Raw genomic sequence first — 26788 nt, forward strand, 5'->3', positions numbered from 1 at the left:
TTTTAACCACCACCTAAACTTAACGCCTGAACTATACGTGGATCAGCTTTACTACCCTCACGAAATTCTTCTAATGTTAATTTGCCATCATGATTCTTATCCATTTGATCAAATATCTTATCCACTCGCTTCTGCGGCGTGTTCTCATCCTCCGACTGCGGCTGCTGGCCCTATTGAAGTACAATAATAATAACGGTAATACCATTGAGAGAGCATAATTATGACTTCGATCTTAATGCATGTATGTGTGTATGTGTGTCTGTCAGACATCTATCTATGTGTATATATGTATATGTATATATAAGTGTCGTATTTACCACCATCTGATAGATTGCGTCCACAATGTTGTACATTTCCTCGCGGGTTATGTAGCCATCGTTGTCGACGTCGTACAGACGGAACGCCCCTGCATGATTGGGAAAGAAAGAAGAGAAGAGCAAATGGAATATGCCAATTGACGTTAATTGGTGACGTCGGCCATTGACAATGATTGGTCTCTCATTATTCGGCATGGCAGCATGGGAACTTACATTGCAATTTCTCGTCCAGGTTGCCCTTCGATGTGACGGATAAGGCGCGTATGAACTCCTCGAACTCGATGGACCCATCCTGCGGAGCACAAGCAAAACAACAGAAAAGAAGAAGCAAAACAAAAGCACAGACAGAGAGAAAGAGAAAGCGAAAGAGAGAGAGAGAGAGAGAGAGAGAATAGCGACACCAGAGCAAATCAGTGCAGACCCCAGACAGCTAACAAGTTAAGGGCGCCAACGTCGACAACGACGAAGACGTCGCCAACGGCAATGCCATTGCCCTATCCACCATCTTAGCCAACGCCATCGCCATCACCACCGCCACCACCACCGCCACCTCGTCTGCACCACAAGTCATAAATAAAATGAACGCTCCTTTACGAGTCCCTGGTGGGGTTTGGCCATAACCGAAACGTTGCATGAGATATTCGAGTTGAGTGCTACTTGGTTAGTAAATAACAACTGCCACTCTCTCTCTCTCTCTCCCTCTCTCTCTCTCTTTCATTCTTTCTCTGTCTATTTCAGATCTAATCTAAGCCAACTGAACTCAGCATCTCAAACAGTTTGAATCCCATTTCCCAATAGATTCATATTATTCTGCATCAGCTTTATTGGGAACTCGTTTTACGAGCCTCAAAGTTGTAGACTTGCAACTTTTATATTTAAAGTTCTCCTTACTTTTCCATATTCACTTCTAATTCATTTTTAGGTCTTATTTAAGCAAAGATTTTGATTAAAATCCTACAATATGCTACAAAAGTTCTTTTTTAAAAACTTTTTTACATTCGCCTCAAAAATCACTTTTATAAGCAATTATAAAATGCCTTACAAGACCTTGGCTGCATTCTTTTTAAAGATCCGTTCAAAAACCTCTTCAAAAATCTTATTTAAATTCTGTTCCTGTTCTAATAATTTCTTTACAATTATTTCTCCATCTTCTTTTAAAATCCGTTATAAAAGCTCTTCTAAAATATTCTCTAATCGTCTTCAGAAATCTCTTTCACAATAATCCTTTTCAAAAATGTTTGAAATCTGTTACAAAATCTGTTATAAATAAAAAATAATTTAAAAATCTCTTTTATAACCTCTTTTAAAATACTTTTCACATATTCCAAAATCTTTTATATAATCACAATTAAAAACTGTTATAAAAATTCATTTAAAATCATTTTCAAAATATGTTTCAAAGCCCCTTTAAAATTTGTTTTCAGATCTCTTCAAGAAACTCTCTTTAAAATTCGCTTCTAAAGTCACTTTTTAAAGTATTTTCTAAAGTCTTTTCTAAAATTCGTTCTTAAATCTCTGCCAAAATATTTTCTACTCGTCTTTAAAAATCTCTTTCGGAATATTATTTTCCAAAACTTTTAAAATGTCTTCTAAAATGTCTTCTATAGCCTCCTTTAAAGTCTCTTTTAAACATTTTTTTATCAATGTTCTCTTGTTATTTTCTAAAATCACTTTTAATATATGCTCTAAAACTAATTTTATAATATTTTTTTAAGTCTGCTCTGAAATTCCGTGTATATTTTAGTCAGAAACCAAAACTAATTGTCCTTTACCTATAATCAGATATTTCCAATTGATAATCTTCGGCTAGCTGATTTTCACACTAAACACTCGCATATTCATTTACAGGGCATACGAGCGCCCATAGGCCCTAGCCGGCGTGGCGCACTCTATTAGACCATTTTTGGCTAATTGGCCTAAATCGTCAACTTTTGCGCTCCAGTTGCGTACAAATTCATCATTGTCAAAGCGCCGGGCTGACTTTCATGATGGGGTTGATGGGTCGCTTGGAGTAGGAGCTGAGGCCTGGGCGCTGCTTGGGTGGCTGCTGGTTGTAAGTGGTTGGGTTTGGTATTGGGTAAGGGCATGGGCATGGGCATGGGCATGGGCATGGGCATGGGTTGGTTGTGGAAACGCGCGGCAAGGACATGAGCTGAATGGCCTTAATACTCACATTGTTCTCATCGAAGACACGAAACACAAGCGAAGCGAATTTACTGGGATCGCCTTGTGGGAAAAATTGTTTGTAGATTTTGATAAAACCCTGGCAGAAGGATGAGAAACAATTAGGATGTTGTGGGTGTGGCTTAATAAGTCGTATGTGTGTGTGTTTGTGTGTGAATGTGAGAGTGATTCAAGTTGTGTTTTCCAATGAGGCGCACATTAATAAATTTTAATATGAACAGCAGTCAACAGCAGCAGTCAACAACAACAACAACAACAACAACAACAGCAGCAGCAGCAGCAGCAACTGTTGCCATTAACACATTGGAAATGGCCTGTCATTCATTTTGGCAACAGGATGTGCTGTGAGCTCTCCTTTGCCAAGGACGAATAGCTATAAGCTGCACTCAATGCTGTTGTTGTTATAGCCACTGTTGTTGTTGTTGTTATTGTTATTACTCCTGTTGCTGCTGTTGCTGGATCGTTTGCTGTTTCAAGAAATTAGTGTTCACATATTGAGAAGATTAACTTAATTAACAGCATGACTTGAATGAATTGAATCAGCTTAAACATGTGCTTGCTCGCCATAAGTGTATGTGTGTCTCTGTGTTTATGTGTGTTTGTGTGTGTGTGTGTGTGCTTGAGTGTACTCATTGTCAGCTACATACTTGCTCTGTGAGTAAACCATTCGGACAGTCTTTTAGAAATCCTTTGTGCCTGCATTGATGCCGAATGTTTACAGTTAGAATTCATCATTTATTTATTTTTATCTCACATTTGCAGCTCGGCATACTCACCATTGACGTATTTCTTTTTCAGTAACTGCAAGACAGAAAAAAAAAAAATAAATCAGAAACGTACAGTAATATCTATTAAAGTGCATGTAAAAATTTCAATATAAAAAAAAAAAAATAAAATAAAACTTTTGGCATTAAATAAAGAAAATTAAAAAAAAAAAATGCAAATATTTTGCACATATGAAAAATATGTATATTGAGAAAAAAGTTGATATATATATGAATGGAAGAGATAGGAATGAAAGACTTTCAATTAAATATGCCGTATATGAATAGAGCCCATTAAATACCCTTTAGGTCAGCTTCGATTAAAGTTAATTCGAGCTGAAGTCAACATTTGTTCAATAAAAAATATGAAATAAATAAATCTATCTGACAAAATTTGTTCAGTAAAAAATAAAAATAAATCTATCTAAAATATAACTATCTATATATGACTAAGTAATATTAAAAATCTCTAATCCTGATCTATAAATATTATAGACTCTTAAATACCTGAGATTCTTAATCGAGTTAATTTACAATTGCTTGTATGAAATGTCTTTACTTTCATTCAGTTAAAGCCCAATACACGTAAGAGAATATGATATGAACAGATATACATATATGACTATATAACTCTAAAGATTTAGCTTATTTTTATCTATAAATATTTCAGAATAAAAACAGATAATAAATACTCAACAAATTAATTATATTGTATTTCATTTACAGTATTTCAAGTTTTAGTCGACTTCTTTTTCCTCTTCTTCATTTACTCACAATCATAACGACCCTACTTAAATAATCCCAGCAGCCATCTCGTTCAGCAACAGCTATCTTTGTCTCGCTCACTCACACAGAATGAGCAAGAGACGCTGTTAGCTGGAAATGAGAAGCGTTTAGCTAACATAGAAACTCTCTGATATACATATAATATTTCTTCAACAGCTCTGGGCAAGCTCACTAACTCAGCCTCGCACTAATACTACAACAATATTACTAATACAACAAGAATAAGCAAATACGACATGGAAATGCTGAGTTTAGAGACACCTCATAGAGAGGCGAAAATTTGATTGGCACATGACAGCTATTGGAAAAATGTTTGTTTAGTTTTATGTTACGCTGCTCTGTTTGGAGAGTGAAGTAGCTTTAAAGTGTTGAAATTTAAACTATCGTTAATTAATGAGAACGAAGTTCTTTAAGATCATAGAAAGTGCATTCGATTTATCGAAATTTTTGATTTAGTGAGCTATAAATTATCGAAACTTCACTGTACCAGCTCACTAGGATTGTAGGAGCTGTCAGTTCCTCTCTAATCTAATGCCCTTGCTATATAAATTGAGAGAAATCAAGCTCCATTGTCCCCTCTATACCTGCACTCCGAGTTTCCTGATGTAACTAACCTATCTCTACAACGAACGAGCTAAATGAAAATAGTAGTACCCTGTTAACTGACTCTAGGGACAAATTCCACATTCACCGAGAAGTTGTCCGACTTCATTTTGATTATAATGAATCCCAAAATAAATAAGTAAACGCACCCTTGCCACCTTCCCAGCGTTTGGCATTTGAGGGCTTTTTTAAAGACTTCGTTCGGGCCGTAAACAATTTACAGTAAGCCACATGTGATGGCCGTGGCTCGGGCCCTTACGCCAATGGGCTATGGCCGGAGTGCCTCTGCACGCGTTTGTACTTACATTTTCCTCATTGTCTTGCGGCCACGCCCAAAAAAAGCAAACACATTTTTTTCACCCTATGCATAACGATTTCCATATACGACGGCTTGGGCTCGCTTTCCTTTTCTTTTTTTTTTTTTTTCCTTATTATTATTATTATTATTTTTGGTCATGGCTGGCATTGGCATGGCCTAATGGCCGTTTACGAAACGTTTAAGCTACGGTCTCCCGATCCCTGGCCGCACACCGGGCACCGGCCTGGCTCCCACTGTGGCCGTTATGGGCGTGTGAATGGCGCACATGTTACACCGCACCCGCCCACCGGCCCGACCGGGCCGGGCGAGTGAGCAATTGGTGGGGCAAATGAGGGATCTTGCGGCAAACAAAGTTTAAGACCAAAACATAAATTCACGCAAAATTACACACATCGGAATTGCTGCTAAGCTCCCAGCCAATGGCCAACGCTTCGCTCCCAAGGGACAGCAGCCGGAGCAGCAGCCGGAGCAGCCGGAGCAACCGACCCGACCCAGCCCAATCCGAGCTCCCAAATATCGCCCAGCCGTCGAGAGCATTAAGTGAACTGCTGCCTGACCGAATCGAAAACTGACTTTGGTCATTTTTCATGCGAACGTGGCTCATCTCTAATGCCGCGTCTCAGACGCAGTCCGAGCGCAATGACCAGCCAAGGCTGCGGCTCATTTCGATTTCAACTATTGGAACGTATCTTTGGCAATATCTTGCTGTTCAAATATTCATTAAAATCTGACATTTGATCATGAGTTGTCCTGGGGAATTCCATCATCAAGGGAGACTCTGGCGCGTCTGCATGAGCAGACAGAGTTGATGGGCTCCAGCATGAGTTGACTCTTTCGAAACTTGAGTCAATATACAAATGGCAATTGGAGAGCAGTGGAGAAGCCGGAGGAGAGCCCGAATACACCCAAAGTATGAGATGCACATATTCACTCATATTCAATGTCTTTTGTATGAGAAAATAATAAATACAAATATAGTCAAGTCACATAATTTGTACCCCACTAAAAATCGTAATAAATAAAAAAAAAAATCTATCGCCTTGAAAAAAATCGTTCTCGATAATTCTCGATAATTTTAATAAACAAAGACTGATCTCCCTGATTTTTCAAATTATCGGAACTCTACTGTATATAAAAACTTTGATTGCAAATTTAACATTGAAATTTAGCTAGAAGTGATACTAATGAAGTTTTGTTTATGATTGAAAGAAATACAGAGGCTCGATAATAAGGTTCGAAGTTCATATATGTATATATATATTTATTTGACATCTAAGGCTATATTGATATAAAAATGGCCAAGAACCGATTAATATGATATATATTATATAGGAAAAAAAGTGAAGTCTGTAAACAGCTTTGACACATTTAAACTAATGTGGAATATGGAAAAAAATTGTTCAGAAGTGATGAAAGTGTCTTATAGAACAAGACCCAGAAAATAGGTCCAACAACAAGTTTCGAGATGCTATTGCCCTCATCAAAGTACATCTAATAAAATGAGTCATGGAATGAGTCATGATGTGAGTCATGGAGTGAGTCATGGAATGAGCCCAATTGCAGCCCTATGCCTAGAGCTCTGCCAGAAGCATACAAATTTATGTCTGTATGGGCTTAAAACAAATTATAAAATATTTAAAAATCTCCAACTTTAGACTTTACTTGATAAGAGTTGCTGCTCTTCTAGATAGCTAGCAATTTCATCTTATACGATCATGAAAATCGAATTTCTTTATATGATTTTCACTATAGTTTCATGTCATATTCAAAACAAATTAAAATCCAGAAAGTCAACACTAAATAAAACACCCCGAAAACGCATTTATTTACATGTGTTTTTAGGCTTTTGTTAATAACTAATGAATCGACATATCGAAGCTAGAAATCAGGTCTTCGATTTATAGGTAGCTTACAGGGCTGCAGAACATGTATTTGGATTCGAAATGGTAATACAGTCAAGTCTCCATATTTTATAGCCAGCTAAATCGAAAAAAAATCCATCACCTTTAAAAATAAATTATCGATAATACTCGGTAGTTTGAATTTCTAGGTAAATCGAAAAAAAACCTGATACCCCTGGCATTTCGAATTATCGGAACTCGACTGTAGTAATAACCTAATAAAAATTATAAATAGTTTAGTTGCTATAGACTTCTGTTTACGGCTTTGTTTCAATACAAGTCTTAACTATCCCAACAGACTGTGCCTAGTGCTTAATCATCAGCATTTCATTCCAAATTCATTAACTAGATTGGGCTATGATTATTTATCAATCAACACAAATTAAACATTTGCTAAATGGAATAAATAATTTATAATAATTATTTGGAAACTTGGGAAGGATTTGCTTGGCGGAATTTCCCAAAGCGATGTATTTTCAAAGGCAACCAAATTTTTAAGGGCAACTCTGTTAAGAGCTTATACATATATTATATAAATATCCTCTTATCACCTATTTATCATACATCTAATATATATGAAGCTCAACATTCCACAGCTATGAAAGAACTTTAAAATTAAATGAAATTGAAGTGAATTTTGCTTCTTTTAGCCTGACTAAAAATAAGAATACGTATGACATAATCCATTAATATTGTTATTATTATAATCGTACTATTATTGTCCGTCACAATTTGGGGCATTCGAATGCAGATTCCGGCATTTGTCTTTCAATCAGCCAAGTCGCCCGACCCGTGCAGTCCGGCTCGCGCGTCAACAAAAGAAGCTCACGGACTTCGTCAACTCAATAAAATCAACAATTGCCAAAGCTGATACTGAATTGATTGGTAATCGATAGAGTGAGGGAGTGCCAGGGCCAGGGCGAGGGCGAGAGTCGATGGGTGGAGGGTGGTTGAGGGTGGTTGAGAGCGTGTTGTCGTCACAAAGCCACCAGCAACTCGTTCACAATGTTATCCCAGCGGCAAACGGCGGGCTTTGTGTCCGCTTCTATTGCTTCTATTATTGACGTGTGGCATGTACAAATATATACAGCGGCGTTTACCAAAGCAATGTGTGGATTGTAAATAATGCGCATATTGCTCATACGACTTGTTGCCACTGAGCCAACGAGCCATCGAGCCAACGAGCCATCGAGTCACTCGCTGTCAGTCGATAACGTCGCACAACTGTCACAGGCAAATGACTGCCATACATTTTCATTTCATTGTGTGCTGCTGGGGCCCGGCTTCTCTTTAAAGAGCAGCGATTGGCCAAGCACCGAATATGGCACACTGACTCACATAAGCTGATGCACACTCGCAATTGTAATCCGATGTAATGCAAGATAAGCACTTGTTCACCTGTCGTTCGGTGATTTAATGCCGTGCGATTAAGTTTGCTTTCAATCGGTTTATAGTTTGCACTGAGCATTGATTTCGATGGGGCTTAATGCATACATATGTATGTACATATATGTATACACACACACACATTTAAGTGACTGTTTGCATTAGTGATGAGAGCGGGAGCATTGCGCTCATTAATTGCAAATGCCAATAAATCAGAATTGAATCAGCTTGACTGGACAATGAGAGAGATCCCGTTTTGATAGGTCAATATTATATATTTATATTTACATAATACGCTGACTCTTGTGGCTACAGACAATGTTTTTATTAGAATGAATGCTTAACTGCTCAAAGATAAATACAAATAAATAAAGCAAGGCCAGCCATAAGAAAAATCATATATAATAGAAAGATTGAATGGCAAATATAATAAATAAATATATAAAATAATGATAAAATCAAAATAAAAAAAAAAATTAAAATATAATAAAAATAAAATAAAAATAAAATAACAGTAAAATAAAAATAAAATAAAAATAAAATAAAAATAAAATGAAAATAAAATTAAAATAAAATAAAAATAAAAAAAAGAATGAAAATAAAAAATAATTATAAAATAAAAATGGAATAAAATAAAATAAAAGTAAAAATAAAATACAAATTAAATAAAAATAAACATAAAATAAAAATAAAATAAAAATAAAATGAAAATAAAATAAAAATAAAATAAATATAAAATAAAAATAAAATAAATATAAAATAAAAATAAAATAAAAATAAAATAAATATAAAATAAAAATGAAATAAAAATAAAATAAATATAAAATACAAATAAAAAAAATAAAAATAAAATAAAATGAAAATAAAAAATAAATAAAATAACTATAAAATAAAAATAAAATACAAATTAAATTAAAAATATTTTAAAAATAAATTCATATATTCTTGAGTCTGCTTAATAATCACATATTTGGATTATTCACTAATTTTACCAGCAAAACGTATGCTTAGATTATTAAGGTTATATTAGATTATTAATTTTAACTTGTATTAGGAGTAAGTTAATAACTCTAGGTTTCAGAGCTGACGAACGTTTAGCCTTGTAATGGGTCTGGATTATGACAATCTTCTGGCGAGCCTGTAGCCTGTAGGATCGACTTTAAGTCGATCGCTCTAGGTTAAGGTCTCTGTGCAGACACGAGCTTCGAACGCAATAAGAGCGGCTAGTGTAAAACTTGGGAATATGTTTCCAAGGCATTATTTGTAATTAAACCAAGACAGTGTTTCACAGTATGGCTACAAAATAATGCTTGAATTAATTTAATCCTTATAGATTTTTTGCTATCCTCTTAAGTGCACCCAGCTAAAATTGTTTTCAATTTATCGCGATTCCTTCATATCTTCCTTTAACAACGGCGAGCAAGACGTCATTAGGTCTCTCAGTATTTATTAGAGCATTCTATATTCAATAGAGGACAAATGAACCGAAACAATGGTTCACATGCACATATGATACTCTATAGGGTACTCTTACAGTGTTGTGAAATGCATGCAAGGAGCAATGATGATGGCAACTTCATAGAGCGTTTCACTTGGGCCTGTGAAATTCAAGCGAGAAAAAAGGGAAGCCAAACACCGCACTTGCATGTATCCAAAAGAAATTCCATCGACTTATCTGTTTCTCTCTTTCTATGCGCCGCTTCGCTTCTCTGTCACGTTTTGTTTGTCCCTTCTGTTTTCTTTCTTTTTTTTTTTTGTATTTTTTTATGTGCCAACTGAACCCATTGTCTATTGCACTGCCACGTTCGGCTCCCAACGTGATGATTTAATAATAGAATGCCAAATTGAGTCTGAAATGCCTACTGGGGATGCAGCAGAGTCCCCCCCAACTCCGACCTATGGTTGTTACCAAACTGCTTTGCCGTGACAAATTAAATGAATCGACTTGGTGAATGGACTGAATACATTTGCTTTGCTGAGTGTTTTGCGTCCAACTATCCAGCGAAGTCAGCTGGCAAGTGCAGCTTGATTGATCATACAGCTACGAATGATATAGTGCTAATTGCCTGATTGCTGATATGTACGATCAGGCTTTTTAGTAGCTCTGACTCTATTCTAAGCTGATTCATCAGCTGAGTTTCAATGGCATTTTAATTTGATTCATCAGACCTGCATTGCTTATTCTCGAAGTGGGACTTAAAATACTTGAGATATATGTATATATCTATAGGTATTTTTATTTGAGTATATAATCCCTTTGTTAAAAATGTCAAAAATAAGGGCGTGACAGAGCCCACCAGGTCTATATATTCTTGATAAGCGAGGCGAGCTGAGTTGATTTAGGCCAAGTCGTCTGTCCACCCGTCCCTCTTAATTAAATGTATTCGGATCTGCCTTAGAGCTAGGGTGTCCGAATTTTTCAAATAGATTCATATGATATTATCTTATAATCTAATACAATATTATATATTATATTTTTTATAAGTTATGATTATTTTTCCTTCCTTTATAAATAAAATGTGAAAATCTTACAGAGAATATGTAAATTAAATGCTTTAGAAAACTTTAGCGTCAAATTAAAAAATAAAAAAAAATACTGAAAAATACTAAAACAATTTACAGGAAGAATCGAATCGTACAAAACTGTGTAAAGTTAAAAACAAAAAACAAAACAAGAAGGAAAATTCTGCTTAAAAAAAAAAATGATTAAGCAATTTGCATTTGATGAGTTTTTTATTCAAGTGAAATATATATTTTTAAGTAACCTTTTGTCTGTCTATTTCTTTTTGATTTTATTGTTTTAAATCCTACTATTTTCAAAAAATGAAGTTAACAAAAAAAAAATTGTGAAGCAATTTTCATTCAAGTGAAAAATATTGGCAAATATTTTTCGTAACCTTTTCTCTGTATTTTTTTTTTAAATTCTACTAAAGTAAGCAATTGAAGCTATCCATATTCTATAAAAAAAATAAATAAAAAAATTTAAATTTAACACATTGTGAAATATATTGGCAAATATTTTTCGTAACCTTTTCTCTATATTTTCTTTTTTTTTTACAACATCCAACTAAAGTCGGCTATCTATCGGGCTGATAAATATAGTTTTTGGAGTTTATTTACAGCGCTGAAACAATATTTTGTGGCATAATTGAAATAACTCGATTGTCTGACTGCCTGCAGGCTAACAGTTTGCAGTTTGCAGTTTGCATTTTGTATTAGCATATGCCGTTGCCCGTACCGAACCGAGCCGGGCCGAACCGAACAACGCCAACCCCAACCCAAACAGCCGCGTGTTGCACACTTGATGGGGCAGTGGAAATTCCATTGCAATTGTCGCTGGCATTCAGATGGAACTGCGCCCCATGCACAACAGCGAGCTGTGGAGCCGCATTTCAGATAGCCATGCTCCACACCCACACACACACACACCCCCACACACACACGCACACACAAACAGCTGCAGCTGCACTCCTGGGAATGTATCATGTAGCCATTGCACGGATGTATGAGTTACGGCTATGGCTACAGCTATGGCTACGGCTATGACTACGGCTATGGCTACAGCTATGGCTACGTGAAATATTTGTGTAATCGCTGCCATCAATATGTGTGTTTACAGCGCGATTTTAATTGCATTTTGTCTGTGTAAAGACTCGCAGCATTTCCGATACGCTTTTTTTTTCTTTATCCCCATTCGATTCCCATTTTTGTTTTCGCAATTTTATTTTACTTGTGTATGTCATTACACAACATTTGCAGGCGGAAAATGAAAATGAAACGAGCAAAAGTGCCCTGAAAGGGAGTGCACGCCTAAGAGATACCCTGAGCTACGTGCAATCATTCTTAAGATTCTTTTATAATATAGAGTACAAATGACTCATGTACACACAGACACACACACACATATAAGCTGTTCTCTATTTACTATACCATTCTTAGGCCTTCACTAAGATAACTAAAATGAGTTTAACAAAGTCAAAAACTGTGTAAAAAATAAATTTGAACTACGCTTAAAATGAACTGAGATTAAGGATTTTTATCGATAGTTCCTTAACGGGAGAAGTTCCGGAAAAAAGGTAGACTCGTACACCGTACGGTAGGATATATAAAATATATATATATATATATATATATAAACCAGAAGATAGGGGCAAGTACGGGAAAAAAACGAACGTACGGACAAGTGTATGAAGAGGCGGATGGACTGGAAAAAGAACAGACGGACGAACGGCTAAAAGGAAAGAGGGACGGACGGGTAAAAGAAGAGACGACGGGAGGAGCGGAGGAACAAACGGACAGACGGTAAAAATAATAGACGGACGGACAATCAGACGACTAGACGAACAGACAGACGGACGGACAGACGGCGAGAGAACAAACGGACGCACGAACCGACGCACAGGTGGACGGACGGACGAGCGGAGCAACAGAGGGACGGACAGGCAAAAGAAGAGATAGACGTTCGCGTGGACGCACGGGCGTACAGCTACAAGAACAGAAGAACGAACAAATGTACAAAAACACGGACGAACAGACACACAGACGTAGCTACGCCGCCTCAGCACCAGCCATGCCTTCCTCTGCCTGTTACATAAATGGTCACAAAATCAGTATACCCCGCGCCGCCACTTTCAATAAGCATTGGGCACAAAAAAACCCAAACGGTAGAGTAAACACTTGAAGCCATGCGTAAGCTGCAGACAAACAGAATCGCAACTGAAGTCGACTCGAGTACATCCGAGTATTTATTGAGCAAAGATGCGTGAAAGAGACAGCAATCGAAGCTATGAAATGACAGCTGCACAGGTGTGCACTGAGCCCGATTGAGACTTGAGCTGAAGCCAGCTTGGCATTGGCAATCACATGGCTAATGCCGAATGTTGGCGTCGAACTAATGACCATGTTGTTGTCCTATGGCTGGCCAAAAGCTGCTGTTGTCGCAGTCATGCATGGACTATCGCGCGCTCTCTCTCTCTCTCTCTAGTTCACACTCTGCCTGCAGGTCTCTTCATTCTCTCTCTCTCTCAGTCAGTTTATTTGCTCAACAATTTTAAAATCAATTAAACGTACTAATTCGCCAGCCTGTATAACACGGCCTGAGGCAAACACCTGTGGACCATGACAAACACACACACACACACACACATGCATACACTATAACTGTAGATGTAACACGCACAATCATCCACATTCGGTAGCCCATTTATTTATAGTAGATTGCGGCCATAGATGACCCCCAACGATGAGCTCCCTTTCGCCTATTCAATTGTTGAACTATCCCAGCCCTTTCCTGACTCTGACCCTGGCCGTGGCCGTGGCCCTGGCCCTGGCGCTGCCTAGAGCCTACCGTAATTTGTATCTATTTTATACAGAGACACAGTTTTGGGATTTGCACTTTATTGCTACGGTCATTTCGATTTTCGAAACCCATACGAAACTAATCAAATTTCTGGCTATTTATTTATTCATTCGTGCGCTGCACAGTGGGTGCAAAACCCACAGAAATGCACATAAATCTATATGTGAGTACACACAGAGAAAGAGAGAGAGAGAGAGAGATAGAGCGACATAGACAACGAATTTTCTTTAATGTAATTCCCCAATTGATTGGCTCAGCCCAGCAGCTCAATGAACAGCATCAGAGCCGTTCAGCCGTAGCCCAGGTGCTGAGCGAGGGTTGAGATGGTCAACAAATTTAGCATATTGCTCATACGACCCGTTGCATCCGCTCATAAATTGAATTCCAGTTTATTTGTTTGGCGAATAAATAAAAGTCGCCATCAGCTGCAGGCAGCAGTTCCAAGTGCTTCAAATGTCAGCTTAAGACTGAAATATCTCAAATATAAATATTCATATACATGACATTTACAGCTAATTGCATTTGAGCTAGAGACATACGGCTTCACTTTAAGCTTAAACCTAAAGAGCTTATCGAATTGCATAGCAAAGCGTAAAATAAATTTCATCAAAATGTTTTCACCAACTGCGCAGATGGGGAGGGGGAGATGCTGATGCTGATGCTGATGCTGATTCTTGTCGAGCCCCGCCCAGGAGGCGCAAGACAAATTGCTTGGACCAGGACATTAAGAACTGGCAACTTGGCAGCAATCTGTCAACACTTTCGAGGGCGTCCGCCAGGTGCACCGAATGCCCTTCAGCTACGTAATTATTTATATTCCCACCCACCCAAACGACTGCCGCACCGCACCGCACCGCCCCGTCCGGCCCCACGACCGCAAAAACGGCAGCAGCGGAGCACGAAATGCGAAAATACTTTAAAAAGCAATTAGTCAACAAAGTTTGTAGGCCCAAACCGGGTGACTTGCATTTTTAAGCAGCCCGCAAAGAGCACGAGTAAAGCAGCTGAGGAAAACGAGAAACGAGAAACGAGAGAATTACAAAAATACTCAACAACAAAATATGACCAGCAGAATCTAATTAAAATAATGATATAGAAACAACAAAACAAAAGCTGCACGACTACAACAAAGAAACAGCAATGCCTGCTGAAGGTACTTCAGCTTAGTGGTCCAAAGCCCTGTGTAATTAGAGCAGTAAGGACATATTGCAAATGGCTTTAATGCGCTTTCATACGAAACTGTTTAGTATTATTTGTATATGAAATATTTTACACATATATTATTTATGTACTCTATATATAACAAGAAAATTAAAACAGAAAAAAATTAAAAATATATATACATAATATATATATGTATATACTTTATGAGCTCTGCCTTCTGTCTATTACATACACCTACAAAAATATTAACAACCGAATTTTAAAAAATATATATATATTGCAAAATTATTTCCAATATTCAATAGGTTGGAAAAAAAAATAATAATAATCCTTAAAAAAAAAAATGAAAAACAACAATTATTACCATGAAAATGTATATTTGTAGATTCTATGCTTAAACTGTTTTTTTTTTTACTTACTATTAAAATTAAATAAATTTTAACAAACGGCAATACAATTAAAAAAAATAAAATTAAAATACAACAGTATTTCAAAAAAAAATATATAATATATAAAATATATAAATTAAGATAAAAAAAATTAATTAAATTAAAAATATCAATGAGGAATCAAATATTGAATAAAAAAAATTGATTTTATATAATTAATTATATATATATTTTTTATTTATTTATTTTTTTTATTTATTTTTTTTAATATTGTAAAATAAAAATGAAATACAAATTAGGGTATAAAATTTATTTATTTTATAATATTCATTTACTTGTTTTATTTACTTCATTTTTTCATTTTTTTGTTATCATTTATTTTTTATTCTTTTATTTAGTTTTGATTTTATGATTGTGTTTTTGTTTTTACCATCTTAGGTCTAACTGACATCTATTCAAGCAAACTATATATATTTATTTATTTATTTATATAACTGTAGAAATTTTAATATAAATAAAATTCATATTTCTAACCAATTTTAGAGCCTTTTGAGTGCGAATCGCAAAACACGACTATAAATACTGCAATTCCACTAGAAGCCACATGTAGAGCTCAACCGTGACAGAAGGAGTTAGAAAGAGACAAATAAAGAAAAAAAGAGAGAGAGAGAGACAACATTGCTCATTAACATAATTAGTGGAGCTGAATTGGCATTATGCAGCTTTGACAGCTGTTTAGATATTCGTGAAAGTTGCAGCAAATTTGATGAAGTCGAGTCAGAGTTGGGGAATGATAAGCGGACAGAGCGGAACTGTGCGCATTATTGTAGACTTTGGACTGAGTTAAATGATAGATAAGTAATTGCTTAGACAGCTTAAGCTTATTAAATATTAATGACGCTTCGCTCTGCCTCACTCTCCCCTTCCTCCTATCCCCCTCTTCTCTATCTCTCTACGCAAGGCTCACTCAAGCCTAGGGGCTTTAAATAAATGGTTCAGCGTCTTTGAAGTGACAAAAGATTTGCGTATTGCTGAAATTATTTATGATACTCATGCGGGAAAGCGAGTTGAGTATATTGATTTTGCTCTATGAATGAATGGAAGAGATGAGAAATCTCGTATATAGCGTCGATTCGCCCACTAAGGGCGTGTATCCTCAGTATTCCCGGGTTGAAATCAATAAGCTCTGATGGCTAAATCTAAGACTATTATGGGCGTGACAAATCGTAAAATGAATTCGAATGAGTATTATGCAGTTGGCAACACCCGACTGCAGTGCTCTTACTTATTTCTAAATGATTGTGGTAAACCCAATGAAAAACGCAATCAAATAATTATGCCAAGTACCAAATAAGATAATCGTGCATTGCTGATGCTGATGCATATCTACTCACAGTATGTGTCAGTTGTTAAACGATCGATGGTATCCTGTTTCAATTTCGAGCTCTTTTTTCCCATGTTGTCGTTGTAGCTGCTCTATCCGGTTCTGGTTGCTGTTGTTGTTGCTCCTTAAATGACGGCGCTGTTACTGCTGAGACTTCACCTTTTGGCAGCACTTGACTACTATTGCTTTTTAGTGCCAAACTTTTAAGTTTCACAACTTGTTTCTTTTTCGTTTTTTTGTTTTTTTTTTTTTTTTTTTTGTTTTAACTTTTCCTAAAGTTTTTTAATATGCTCTATAATATTTCGCTAGATAAAAAAAGGGGCACACATACACACACAAACAACTATAACTATAACAAGCATTACAACGGAATTGCACCATTTCACACAAAACTCTATTGATTCGACTTGAAATTATTTTGTTTTCCTTTTTCCTTTTGTGTTTGGTGTTTCGTGTTTTGTTTTTTCCTCTTTATGTTCTAATTTGTGCTATATCGTACTTAGTGCGCTCACGTCATGTGTTCCGTGTGCCGATAGTCAGGTGTTCAGATTAGAAGATAAGCCACGGATACATTGATAAGCTGGCAACTGCGCGCTTGGCCCTCAAATGCACGTCTCTAATACATGTACTACAAATTTAATCGATTATCTAAATATATGCAAAGAATGCGCTTAATATAAACATAGTTAATTATGTTGGGCCCTTGAATATTTACGTAAATAGTTGTATTCCGGGAGCAGAAGATTTCAGATTGCCCACGATGCAACGATCCTATTATCCCAAATATGGAAAAGACCTTGATATGAACGGATATATTTTGCAAGGCTGCAACTCATATGAGTGCAAGAGAGCCTTAGACTATTCTCGCTACTTTTTTCTCGATCATTTCCTGAATTCCTGGCTGTTCATTTTTTTCTCTCCCTCTCTCGTCCTGTATCTAAAGCTGTGTGGATCTTTGCATATCTTTCTGTGTTATCCCCATACTCCTGTCTTTCACTTTGCTCTATCATGTTCTCAATCTCCATCTCTTTCTATCTCACTTCTCTCCCTTTGTCACCTTCTCTTACTCTTCCTCTCTCTATCTATGTCTCTCTCTATCTGTCCATTAGACGAATACTATCACTCTCTATCTCTCTTGATCTCTCTCTATCTCCGCCTGTCTGTTTTTATTCTCACTCTCTCTCTCTCTCTTTCTCGCTCTCTCTCTTTGACTCACACCCTCTCTTTCTATTACTTACTCTCTCAGTCTGTCTCTCATTCATTGCGAGCTTTCACTTTTTCTCCCTTATGGTCTCTCTCTCCCTTTCACTCTCTCTCTTTCTCTCTCTTTTTTTTTGTTCTCTCTCTCTTTCTTCCACTTTCTTCCTTTCTATGCCTCTCCTCTATATTTTTTGCGATTGTCTCTTTCTCGTTCTTTTCGATATAACTTATATTTTTATCATAGTCTCTCTCACTCTTTTTCTCTCAAATTATTATATTATATTTTCTTATCTACCTTATATCGATTTCTATTCATCAATTTGGTCTCAATCTTTCTTTTGTGCCTTCTCTATTCTGCCTCACTATGTCTATCTGTCTATCTCTTTCCGCTCTCTCCTTATTCATTCCCTACTCTTTCCTCTATCTGCTCTCCCATATTCCCTCTCTATCTTACTATCACCCTCTTTCTCTCCCTCTCTCTCTCTCTCTCTCTCTCTCTCTCTCTAACTACCTCTATCCTGTTACATATGCCTGATGAATAATTTATATATTATTTTCATTTATGGCAACAAATGCGAATTGCACAAAACGTTGGCTCGATTGACGGGATTTCGTAGATTGATCTGCTGCTAGATGCAACCGTTTGGCATAATGGATTACGCTTTATCCTGTTGACAATTCATTTGTTATGGCTGTACGGCGTAGATGTTGTGCAATTTGCATGAAATCCAACACAAAGCTGACAGTAGACATTTTGATGACTCGGACAAAGACACGATGGCAGTCGGATTGTGGGCGAGACCCTGGCCGTTGCCTGGATGTTCAATTTGGGGTAGACGAGGCGTGTCATGCACCAAAACAAGAAAACAAAAAAAAATACGAAATAATGAAGACGTACACAAAAACATAATAGAACTGAACACACGCCAAATACATCGCACACATTTCACATTTCACATTTCAGGTCAACTCTAGACTCGAACTTTTCATGACAGTTGCCAATGGCAACAGTGACAGCAACAGTGACAGCAACAGCAACAGCAACAGCAACAACAACTAAAAAATGGCCAGAACGGGGAGCTGATGCTAACAAAAGCGCATAAAAAAGAAACTTAACCCTGCGTATGTGGGTAAAGAGTGACCAAGGGTGCTGCTGACTGTTGTCCCTTACTCTCAGCCTCCCTCTCCCTCTCCCTCTCCCTCTCCCTCTCCCTCTCTCTCTCTCTCTTTGTACTGCCTGCTGCCACTGACGCGCATAGCATAAAAATAAGTTGCCTTTGTTTGCCCAGGCAGACAGACACGAGCGACGACAATGACGACGACGACGACGACGGCGACGGCGATGGCTCTGACAATGTCGCTCGCAATGAGGCGCATAAAAATGCAATGAAATAAATGCTGTTAATTTCAGACGTACAGCAACAGCAACAGCAACAACAACAACAACTAGTAGCTGGCAGAGCTCTAGCCGCAGCAAAAAGTGTCAAGTGCGGGCCAACAGCCAAAATGAAAGCCACACACTCCGCCCGCCCACAAAAGTAGGCAATGGTTTTTTTTAAGCATCCCAAGTAGTTCATGCATGCTGCTTAGACGAATCTTCAGGGGCGAAATTCAAATGCATGTATATCTATATCTATATATGTATATATATATATCTATATATGCATATATGTATATATACAGCCAGGCAACAACCTCTTGAACTAAAATCTATCAAGTATCCAACAAGTATCCCCTTGAACTTTGCCTGCGATATTGCTGCAAACTCTTGCCTCTTCAAGCTGCATATTCGGCTTACGCCCTAGCCTTCAAAAATATATATTTAATTAATTTCTACTGGCGTAAGAACACTAAGGAAATACCCTGAGCTAATTATATCGAAATTTGCGACTAAAAGAAATGAAAAAAGAAAAAGAAAGCAAGTAAAAAGTTCTAGTCAAGCAAAAATAGCCAACTAGACAATACCCAGAAGTCAGAGAGGGTCTAATCTGCTTTTTAATATACTAATCAACCTGAATCTGGTTTAGCTTTTTTCGTATACGTATTTTTATGCTACCTTTAGTAGTAATATAATTTAGTTTTGCATGGAACAATAATAATAAATAAATAATATTATTAATAATAAGAATAAGCCCAATGAAGTCTGTAAGTAAACTTATCACGCCTTGGCAACGCCTCTACCAACACCGTCATTTCACTGCTCAAACACCATCTGGCAAATGGAAGCTAAAGTAGCAGCTGACCAGTTAGGCAATCGTGTTTCTTAGATGAGACAAGAATGCACATATAAGTTAAGACTTTCGACGATCTAAGGAGGCTGGAGAGTCAGACATTCAAGGGGAGAACCTAACGAGTAGAACAGATTTAGTTCAGTTTATATTCGGACTAGAGAGAGTTTAGACCTATTGCTCCAAATTATATAAAATACATTATTTCATTGAACACAAAGTTGTTATATATTCACAAGAACCTAACACAGCATCCCCAATCACTAGTACTCTAGTGTGGGAGCGCTTAACTTATATATGGAGAAAATTTGAGCACTTGGCCAATTGGCTAAAACCTTTCCTTCATAACTTCTGCCTGACTTAACGGATTTTAATGAATTTTCTAGCGTCTGATCTACATATTGTATAGAATATTTGTAGATATAGTTTCGCCTGAAACTCTGTCGCATATTGGCTAAATTTGCAGTTGTACTACAATTTTTAGAATAAAAAACAAAAAATCAAAAACAAAAAGAAAGTGAAAAATCTCTAAATACATTCATATAAATAAATATATATTATTCATAAATATATATTCAGAGGCTCTACCCCTAAGTTACTCTAATTCTACAACTCAGATTACCTATTAATAATCTAAACTAAACTTGATCTGCACGTGTTTTCTTAAAGATTCTTAGATCTTTAGATTGGATGACTGACGAGCAGGCAGTCGAATATCGTAAGATGACTCAGCTAATCACCCTGTTCACGAGTATATATACTTTATGCTTTCTGCCACGCCTCCTTCAATCTGTTACAGAGCACCAATATACCCTGCACCCTGCTCATTCACAAAGTTCTCAGGCCATTCGAGCGCATAGTTCGGCGTTATCGCCTCGTTAAAAGTAACTAAATAGTTGTACTTGGCTATTTTTGTACATGAAAATACTTTTCAACTATTTGCTGTTTCTTTTCTTATTTTATTTTCATTTTATTTTTATTTTATTTTATTTTTGTTGCTTGCAGATATTATCAGGCTAAACTTTAGCTGGCTGTGTTATGGAAAACAAAGACATTAAATATTATTCGATCCATGGCAGTTGTTTGCCTTGGCTATTATTTTAAAAGTCGTTTTTGTCCTCGTTTGTTTACGAAATTGACAGAAACACACACACACAATAGCGATAACACCTGACTTATATATATATATATACAGAGCGCCTCTTGTTTGTTTTTTCTCTTGTTTTTATACTACATATACTATTGGCATTTTCTAACTAACCACGACTCATTCTCTGCATGTGCATAAGCATGCATAACTATGTATGTGTGTGTGCATGTGTGTGTATGAGCGTTATCTTGTCAGCTGCCTGTGCCTGTGTGTGTGTGTGTGTGTATTTGTGCATTCGTGTGTAATGCCTTGGGAAAAGCTTTCTCAGTATTCCGCTTTGCAGAATTGTTCACACTAAAAATATTTTTACGTTTATTTCGTTCACAGCTGGCTGCTAATGCAGTGCCAGACAGAGATGCAGGTAGCTCACGCATACACGCATACATGCATGCACATATACGCCTTTACCATTGCCACGCCCACCTACCCAAATTCGGTGGCTTTAGCTGACTTGTAGGTGTAAGTCGACGCTTTTTATCTGAATGAATGTCGTCCCAGCTATGTGAGTGTGAGTGTGTGTGTCTGTGTGTGTGTGTGTGTCTCTGTGTGTGTGAGTGTGTATATATATATTGCTGCAGCATTTATTTCTCTTGCTTGTTGCAATTTTATTGCTGCATTTGTATGTTCATCTTTTACTTTGCTTTCGGCTGAGCCTAAATAAAAACGAAACGCCTGAACGTATGCAACGTTTTTTTTCCTTTTTCTATTTTTGGTATTTTCCTGTTGCTCCTCTGCTTCGTTCGGTTACACACGCCAGCAAAACTATGGGCTTTGGCAACTTTGTCAACTCTGATGCCGTTGGCAGCCATCGCCATAATCTGGACGAGCTATTCGAATTAAATGGATTGTGAATTATATTTGTGCAGCACTCGAATGACAGGTCAGTCGTCATAAATTTTCAAATGAATGCGAATGCGAATACGAATGCTTATATGAGTATTTAAGTGCTTGCCGTATTCATTTTTTATGCTCTACATAAAAATTTGAGCATGGAAAACGCGTTGACACTGTCGTAAGCCATGGCCATATAAGACATATTATTTCCAAATATAAATATATAATAATAAATATATGAAGGCACATATATGTTTATATATTTTTCATAATGAATAAATCGCGTCAAGCACAGAGCGTGTTTATTTCGATTATTCGAGACTTATTGCTTGACAAATAGCGACTTTTAAGCTATTTATATATACTTGATTAGGTTAACTAACTAAATTCAACTGATCAAGTCCAAGTTCAAGTTCTTGTCCAGAGTGAAAGCTGAAGACGTGAATTCTAAAACACATTTATTCTTTTATGAACATTTTCTAAAAAAAAATCTACATGGAAATTATTTTCCATAAATCGCTTAATATTTCCTTATTTTAAGATATCGATAAAAATCGGTCAATCGTTAGAATTTGCACATGGAAACACGGGGTATACTAATTTTTTAAATAAGAGCTCTACATCCCATCTCAGTCTCTCTCAGCAACACACGAGGATACGATCAGCAGGAGCTATATTTGTCTCTCTGTCTCTCCTTCTCTCTCTCTCCTTCGCTCTCTCTCCTTCACTCACTCTCTCTCTCCTTCGCTCTCTCTCCTTTACTCACTCTCTCTCTCTCTCTCTCCTTCTCTCTCTCTCCTTCGCTCTCTCTCCTTCACTCACTCTCTCTCTCTCTCTTTCTCTCTCACACACACACTGAAGCATAGCTTAGATATTGATTTCAAGTAAACTGTGTTCCCTTTGGCTTAGGATATTTCGAATTATTCATACACACACCACACTAAGTTTCTATATAAACTAGATATTATTTTTCATAAAAATCGATATAAATATTCACGCCTCTTTCAATAAAGCAAAAATTCAAGGAATTTGTCATATAAGAGCACTCCCCCTTGTCCTGGGCCTAGGTACCATTCTACATATATATGTATATAAATGTACAATATATTTATCAAAGATCGAATATCTACAAACCAAGTTAATAAATAACTAATTTCGAATATAGACTGTCTCTATGGGAAGAAACGCAGCTGCTGCCTAAAGTGCGTACTATGCTTATATGTGGCTATCTGAGAGTGTGTGTGTATGTGTGTGTGAGTGTGTAAACAAAAAAAAATCAACTGTTGAAATAGCAGATCGATGCAGCGCTTAGGATAACTACTATTAAAGCAGAATGAATTAGAGTGGTCTGAGAGATAGAACTGCTAAGTCATAAAAGAATAAAATATTATCCAAAATGCAAGTCTCTAGGTTCATTTCATTTTACTTTCGTGAAGGAGTGTAAATATATTGATACTTCCAAATGAAAGAAGTGCAAAACCAATAATATATATATTTCATATTACATACATAATGTCTTTAGCTTTACTCATACTCATTATTATGTATCTACTATCTAAAATTCAACTCTAACTCTCAGAGCTGTAGAGCATAATAAATTATCTACATATCCTAAGTAGAGCAACAAGAATATGTTAGGAGTCGAGCGCACGGGACAGCATAATTATAGTTTCCCGACTCCCACTAACAACAGCTGAACTTAATCAAATATCGATATTTTTCGATTGGCCACTCCTCAAAGGGGCGCACCACCTGATAAATTATGCCACTACTGAGCTGGGTCAACCGTAATTTATGAGAACAAAGTTTGCGCTGGCAGGCTGTAAGGCTATGAAGGCTTGAAGGTGGAGGATTCCCAAAGTATTCAACTGTAGTTGAGCTAGAAATATATAAAAGAATTCACGTAGAGAGGGATACTGAGGGTACGGTGTAGAAACCCTATAGAGCGGATATTCAAACCTGTTAACAAAAGTCGAAAGTGGGCATTGAATTCTTTAGCTACAAATGGATATGAAACGAAACTTATTTACGCCAGCATTCAAGGAGTATTCAGAAGTATTCAAAAATTGTTAGCACTTTATCAGACGAGACCAAACCAAAGTTAGAGTCCCTAACTATAGAGGAACCGTTCATAAAACCTATATACTCTTTACTTTCTGTGAAATATTGAATGTGCATAGGTATTCAAAGAGTATTCAAAGGTATTCAAAAACTAATTGCACTTTGTGAGTCAAATGGAAACTAGATAATCCAAGTGCAAGTCTTTTGCTACGAATGGATATTCCACACAATCTATATTCTCACGATGAGCTGGCATTGCACGATGCAAGATGAATACACTCATGAGGCATATGGGCAAGTATTCAGAAAGTATTCAAAAATAATAACACTCAGTGAGACGAGTCGAAGCAAAGGAACTTTTCGCAAAATCCAGATACTCTGAATATGTGTAAAATATTCAATGTGAATTACTTTTCAATAGGTATTCAAAGGTATTCAAAAGGTATTAAGAGTCAGTGAGATTAGTCAAATCTGGATACCGAAAGTCGAGTCTCTAACCATTGAGGAGCCACTCACAAAACTTATATATCCCTATATACCTATATACCCTTAGTGCTTTCAAAAGAGTTGAGCTTAAAACACATCTATAATCCTAAGTAATGTATTCAAAATTATTAGGCACAAGCCCTATATACTCCTAAAACTTTGTGAGCGAGTATCTAAAATTTATTAGCACTTAGCGGGGCGAGTGAAAAGTGAATAACAAAAAATTGATTCTCTCAAGGGAACTTTCACAGAACCCATTAGCTCTTCTAGCTTTTTATGAAGCTCCTCCAATCGTATTAAACACAAAGCCTGAACCCTCATAACACTTTATGAAAGAGCATTAAAAGTAAAGTGTGAATTTTATAAAAATTGATTAAAGAAATTCAAGTGTAAGGAACCTTTCACAAAACCCATTTACAGTTAACACTTTAGGAACGAATATTGGGCAACAAAAATAACTTTTCCAAGAATTTTGCCAATTAAACGTATCTAATGGGTATACCTAGAAATCTGTTATCGAAGACTTTAAATGCTGTCGGTTACTTGAGAGCATATAAAATTGTTTATATATATATATATATAATTTTTTTTATTTTATTTTATTTTTTTTTATTTTTTATTATTTTTATTGCACTGCAGCACAAGAAATTTCGTTGGAATGACAAAGTTCTTGACACTTGGCGTTGCTCGAACGTTTGTTGTAAAGAGATTTGTTGCATTATCAATTATTTAATAATTGTTGTAAATTAAAAGGCACTTCCAGTCAGTTGTTGCTGTTGTTGTTGTTGTTGTCACGTTTCAGTTGTCGATTGAGGCTCGGCACGCAATCTACGTGTAGCTAAGCCAGCGACGGATTTCGAATTGCATTTGGACAAAGCAGACAGCTCATATACCCTGCCAGCTGTAACGACCTACTGCTCCATCTCTCTCTCTCTTTCTCTCTCTCTGTCTCTCTCTCTGTCTCACTTGCTGGTTTTCTCAGCCTCGGTTTGTATTTATTATGATTACATGGCATTTGTGTGGGTGATTGCACCCATTGAGGTGCCAGCGTATTGCGGGTGCGGGTGGCTCAGCGTGAAGGGGGCAAGGGGGTAGGGGGGGGCATGCCATCCGAGAGTGAAAGACTTACAAAATGACAAACTGACAGTGTGACAGGCGGAACGGTCGGGGTGAGGAGCAACCGCAGCTGCTGCTTCAGCTAGTGGGAGTGAATCAACTTTTTTTTTTTTGTTTACATAATCCTTGCACGTTGTCTGCTTGTATATGTGTGCGTGTGTGTGTGTGTTTGTGTGTGTTTGTCTCTGTGTCTGTCTCCCTCTGTGTGCGCGTGTGTGTGTGTGTGTGCAAGTCAAATCGCAGCTTCCACCTGCAGCCCATTCGAGCTGCCTTTGAAAAGCGGCAACTGCTGGACCGCAGAATGTTAATTTGGGTCAAGTTTTGTAAGCGTTACAAATGCCAAGCCCCACATTCCAAGCACATACAAATACGTATATATATATACACTATGTATGCATGTAATCATATTTGTATATATATATTTGTGGCTCTCCTGCAGCACAAAGGTATGCAACACATTTATATATGTCTATATATATATAGGTGATATAAACACTTGATGTTTTGGTCCTTTTTGTTTTGTCTCTGTGCTTTAGCATTGCCTGATTGGCTGCTCATTGTTATTGCTATTGTTATTGTTATTGTTATAGTTGCTTTTGTTCAGCATGCTTTCATTAGCCATTTGTTGTTGTTGTTGCTTTTTTTTTTATTTACTTTATTTTATTTTCTTTTTATTACTATTATTTTTTTTTTTTTAATTTGCACTTTTGTTTCTTTTTTTTTTTTTTTTTTTTTGCTTACTTTCAATACTCGACGTCGTTGATATTTGTCGCTTGTTTATTTTGTATAATTTTTTATTTTATTATTTTATATTAAATATTTAAATAAATATACATATATATTTTCGTTAAGGCATTTATTGTGCAAAAAACTGTTAACGTGAAAAAAAAATGTTTATATATTTTTGTCGTCGACAACAACAAAAAAAAAACAAAAATAGAGTGGTAACAAGGCGAACAAACTGTTGTTAGAATTATGATTATATTTATGGCGTTTGTTGTTGGATGCGCTGACTGCGCTTGCTGCTCTTGATGTTTGTGTACGTGTTCGGCGTGTTGGCGCACTCGAGTTGCGTTGCGTTTGTTTGGCGGTCAAATCAACGACTGAAAGCGTTGGCACGTTCCACGAGCGAACGAACCAACCGACAAACATTCAAT

General features: G+C 36.7%; 1 protein-coding gene across 2 annotated transcripts; it reads right to left on the bottom strand.

Moving 5' to 3' along the window:
• On the bottom strand, positions 1-26788 carry LOC115564562 (frequenin-1). Of its 2 annotated transcripts, none has more exons than XM_030389046.2 (8): positions 26373-26788; positions 16567-16861; positions 3278-3302; positions 3149-3197; positions 2491-2580; positions 531-609; positions 318-406; positions 1-170 (listed from the first exon to the last, which is right to left on the bottom strand). In XM_030389046.2, exons 2-8 carry the CDS (start codon positions 16628-16630, stop codon positions 3-5), a joined length of 564 nt encoding a protein of 187 aa, XP_030244906.1. In that variant the 5' UTR covers positions 16631-16861; positions 26373-26788; the 3' UTR covers positions 1-2. The 2 variants fall into 2 exon arrangements, with proteins under 2 accessions (XP_030244906.1, XP_089121114.1); XM_089264988.1 differs by having other exon boundaries at positions 16567-16822; positions 26373-26427.

This window comes from Drosophila navojoa, chromosome X (assembly GCF_054131105.1).
Source record: "Drosophila navojoa isolate 15081-1374.11 chromosome X, UAZ_NAV_1.0, whole genome shotgun sequence".
Lineage (NCBI taxonomy): Eukaryota > Metazoa > Arthropoda > Insecta > Diptera > Drosophilidae > Drosophila > Drosophila navojoa.